This window comes from Vigna radiata, unplaced genomic scaffold (assembly GCF_000741045.1).
Source record: "Vigna radiata var. radiata cultivar VC1973A unplaced genomic scaffold, Vradiata_ver6 scaffold_433, whole genome shotgun sequence".
NCBI classification, from domain to species: domain Eukaryota; kingdom Viridiplantae; phylum Streptophyta; class Magnoliopsida; order Fabales; family Fabaceae; genus Vigna; species Vigna radiata.
This window is the reverse complement of record NW_014541980.1, coordinates 25,172-29,687: the sequence shown is the minus strand read 5'-3', so window position 1 is coordinate 29,687 and position 4,516 is coordinate 25,172. Positions and strand designations below refer to the sequence as shown.

The 4,516-nt window shown below is 40.5% G+C and overlaps 1 protein-coding gene across 2 annotated transcripts in view; it reads right to left on the bottom strand.

Moving 5' to 3' along the window:
* Window positions 1–3,872, bottom strand: part of LOC106778712 (tRNA-dihydrouridine(20) synthase [NAD(P)+]-like) — a 19,340-nt gene extending 15,468 nt beyond the window's left edge. Inside the window, exons 1-5 of one of the 2 annotated variants that reach the window (XM_014666700.2) lie at window positions 3,662–3,872; window positions 3,439–3,544; window positions 2,986–3,124; window positions 2,357–2,465; window positions 2,144–2,280 (exon numbers count right to left, since the gene is read on the bottom strand). In XM_014666700.2, coding sequence (XP_014522186.1) covers window positions 2,144–2,280; window positions 2,357–2,465; window positions 2,986–3,124; window positions 3,439–3,544; window positions 3,662–3,706 — 536 coding nt within the window. In that variant the 5' untranslated portion in view covers window positions 3,707–3,872. The remainder of the gene's footprint in view (window positions 1–2,143; window positions 2,281–2,356; window positions 2,466–2,985; window positions 3,125–3,438; window positions 3,545–3,661) is intronic. The other variant, XM_014666702.2, reaches the window with a different exon arrangement.
* Between the last annotated feature and the right edge of the window lie 644 nt (window positions 3,873–4,516).

Here is a 4,516-nt window from a genome sequence, read left to right as displayed (position 1 = left end):
TGTGTTTTTGTCACCGTCATCCGCAATTCCTCCACCACCCGTCGATCAATGAAATTGTGGCTCGCACCACTATCAATTAAAATTAATACCTCTCTTTGTCCGATTTGTCCTCGTAACTTCATTGTCTTTGGTGTCGTCAGCCCGCCGGCGGACAGCGCCGACAACTCCATCGTCGCAAGGTTCGTCTCTGTCACTTCTTCGCCTTCGACCTCTTCCTCTTCCTCTACCACAATTAGCATTTTAAGACCCCTCTCTGGGCAGCGATGGTCGGGGCTAAAGGGTCCGCCGCATCTGAAACAACGAACATTCCGATCACCTCCGCCGCTGGTAGCCTGCCCCTTATTCCATCCTTGGGTCGCGTCTTTGTTACTAGACCCCACACTTTCCGCCGTTCCTCCTCGCACCGTCGCCTCTCGGTTTGGGTCAACTCGCGTCACCGAACCCAATGCCTTCCCCCAAGAATTTTGATTCTTGGATAACTACCCTCCTCCGGTCTTCGTGCACAATTTCTCCACATCCCTCGCCACTCGCATGGCGGTCATCAAATCCGGTGGGTCATGTGGCCGGACATGATCGCCCACCTCTTCCCTTAGACCGGACAGGAAATACCCCATGATTTGGTCCTCGGGTATCTGGGTCGTCTGCCCCACCAGAACTTCAAAGTCGCATATGTACTCCTCCACCGATCCCGACTGTCGTATGGTTGACAGCCTTTCATACACCGTTCCTCGTGTTCCTCCTCCAAAACGGATGCCCAGAGCTCTCTTCAACCCATCCCAAGAAAGGTTCTTGGTTTTCTCCCGCCAGAATCGGAACCAGCTTCCGGCGTAACCATCCATACTGATAAAGGCCAGTTCCAGTTTCTCCTCCTCTGCCACCTTCTGTACTTCGAAAAATTTCTCCGCTCTGCCTATCCATACCCAAGGTTCGCCCCCCTCAAAGACAGGTAATTCGACTCGCTTCCTCCATTGGCTCATACCCCCTTGGTTACCGTCTCCACTTCTTCCCCCTCCGCCGCTTGGAACACCACCATTATCGTTCACCGACGACTCACTCTCCCTCTGTTGCTTCCCGTGGTTATTGTGTTGACGTTCTCCAAGCGCCTTCAAGATTGCCTGGACGTCCTGGCGTATCGCCGCCGTCTCTTGTCGCAACGCCCCCGTATCAGCTTTCGTCTCGGCAATTGCCACTTCGACCGCCTCTAAGTGCCCTTCGACTACCACCATTCTTCCCTCCATCTCTACGTGCGATAACACTCCGATTGGGGATCCGGCAGGTCGGACCAAATGTTAGGTTCCAGACTTGCGAACCTAATAGCAACTCTCACCTTCACTCCAAGAAACACAGAAAGATTGGAAGAAATCAATTGTATTCACAGTAACAGGTTTGTACAGACAGAACTCAGAGGCATAACCCTCTTCAACAGGTAAGGACCCGTTAACAATCTAAACAATCAACAACCCATATCCCTTCTAACCAGCCAGTATTTATACAATCTTACACGCTCCCCCCCTTAATTGTCCTAGACAGTTAGTTTGTTATATTCAGTTACACTTATTCCTTCTCTCATACACTAACCACCTTTTCTTATTCCTATCATATTCCCTGTAGGAGCTGTTACAACAATAGGACAACTTTTGCTGCAGTTTCCATTCAATTACTGCACCTAAATATCAAGTTTCAATGTACTAACATAATATCCCCTGGGATTTGGTTTTTGATTGAGCATAGTGACATCAGACAATTCATCACAAGTAGATCAAGCCTTACGCTGTTGCATTCTCTCCCAATAAGATACTTTGAATGTCCTCTGACAAAAACTTGTCATGATGGTTTGGCCTACATATCCTAATTGTATGAAAACAATGAAACAAGCCTTTTCCGTTCTTCAATTAAACATTGTATATCATCCCAAGCCCAGATTAAAGACAAAATTTGTATAAATAGTCAGTGCACAACATAAAACGGTATAAGGTAGACGAATGATAGAATTGTGATAGATCCTAATAACAATAATTGTCTATTTAACCATCTAATAAGTTAATTGAAACAAGAAATACTGTCTTTTGAAAGCAAAACACAAATATTAGTTTACACTAGAGAAAGAAAGTCCCAGGGAAAAGTTTTAAGAATTAGAGATTACCGTCCATGGACTGCAAGAGCAGAAACACCAGTTTTCTCAATTCTTCTGGCCAATTCCACAGTGTCATGTGGTGATTTTAAGAGTCGGATCTTACAAGTTACGGGTGTGTTCAAATTCCTCCTTAATGTTGTTAAGATCTGGTATTTTAAAGAGAAAAGATTCAAACATGTTAAAGAAGCACAATCAGAAATACAACAGATTATAAAGACTTACATCATGAATAAGCTCTGGTTTGGACAGCAGAGCAGCACCCATCCCACCACTCACAGAAAATGACTTCGGGCAACCCATGTTAATATCTATGGCAGCGACATCATTACACCTGTAGCCAGTCATAGCATATAAAAATTAAAAAAATAAACACTTAAATAAATTGCTTCTTCAGTGCAGAAAAGCTACATGTAATGATCCTGTACAGCAACTTCGGTTCACATAAGAAAGCATACATACTTCAAAACAGAATATTAAATCTGTTAGTGGGTCTATATATTTGGAATTGGGAGATAAAAAGATCTTCCAGCAAATCGTTACTATGTCTAAGACACCAACATTTTAATCTATATCTGAATAGGTTTTCACTTTTCAGTCTTATATATACTAAGATCAATAAAAAAAATAAAAAATAAAATAAAAAAACATTAAGAACCAACCACAACAATATCAGCCAAGCCACATCTCACTCACTGGACGTGTTTTTTCCTACAGGACATAACTGACCCCATTGGGATATCAATCAATAAAAAGTATGTACAGCGCACAACTATTTCATACAGAGAAGTAAAAGCAAAACGGGTATATCAACTTCAGCGTAAAGAGGGAACCGAAATACACAATTAACTTACACTAACTGAGCAGCAGTTAGGGCTCTCACAGCATCGGATGTGCCTATTTGAAATACAACCCTATCCTTTTCTTCATTGCAGGTTCTAAAAACAACACTATCTGTTCCCTTCTCCACAAAATCAGTGCATCCAATGAGTTCTGACAAAGAATTATGAAAAAAAAAATATGTTTCTTAGTATATTCAATCTAAATAAGAAAAACCACAGGCAGATGAATGATTAGCTATCTCTCCAACAGTTCCAATAAAAATCTTAGCGGTTGACATCTTGCCACCGTAAAAAATAAATAAGCATTGACATTCATCACCACTATTTCATTTCATTATGCGCATGTATACAACAGTAGAACCGAATTCTAGCACAGTTTATTCATCTAAAACTGGGCCAAGTAGAAAATAGTATAAAAGCTGTATAGGGTGCAATTGAGAGACAGAAAAAAGCGTAGTTGTGTACCGTTGATTCGACGCTCGCACTTGAGCATCTTATGATCAATGATTTCCTCACCGTAAGTGATATCTGCACCATATTGAGCAGCTAGTAATCTAAATGGGAGAGTGCCCTACCAAACAAAGTTAGAAAACAAAAAAAAAGGTAGATATAACGATATGAATGTTGCGGTTTGGTTTGGAAGTTGAAAATGGTAGTTTAGAAAGAATGAAAAGGAAGTTGAACTCACAACGCGAACCATGGGAGCGAGAACGAGTTTGTTGCGGTAGTCCATAATTGTAGGGTTGACGAATGCCGAGTTCCCAATTTGCCCGGATCTATTCGGCGAGAGTGGCGAGAGTGGCGAGAATAGATAAAGGATTGAAGATGCAAAATCTAAGAGTTCAAATACAATTTTCTTTTGTTTTGAGTCAAAACGAGTCCCGGTTTTTCTATGCTACCACAGAAAACGCGGTTTAAAACACCCTATAATATGATAATTTAATTAAAGATAATCAGTTATTTCAGTTAATTGGTTTTCCTCATAAATTAAAAAAAAAAAATTAAAAAAATTAAAAGTTAAAAAAAAAATATTCGAACAAATTGGCATACCAAAAGAATAGTTATTTGGATTAATTGAAATCAGCCGTTCTTAAATTTTTGTAGCAGAAAAAAATCGTTCTATTAATATCATTCATTGTTGGTATTTAATAATGATAACTATTATATTCTCTTAGCAAATAAATAAAATAAACTTAAATAGTTAATTAATCACTTTTATTAGTTTTTAGTAATACATATTGTTTCGTAGATATTTTATAGGACCGAGACACTAATCTTTTTTGACGTGTCTTCCTTGCTTGCGAACGCCTAAGTAGTTTGAGCAGCTCACCTTCCTTCAACTTTAACGCTCGGTTGCCTTTGGGCTGAGCCGCTCGATAGACTTCTTAACTAGAAAGGGGAGGTACCTGCAAAAGGCACTCTGATGCTCAAGTTAAGAGCGGTTTTGAGAATTGTGTATCACAATTGTATGTTTGAGTTGGATCAAATGTTAGTAGGATGTAGTTGAGTGTGAGTAGAATGTGAATGGAGTATGATTGGAAGA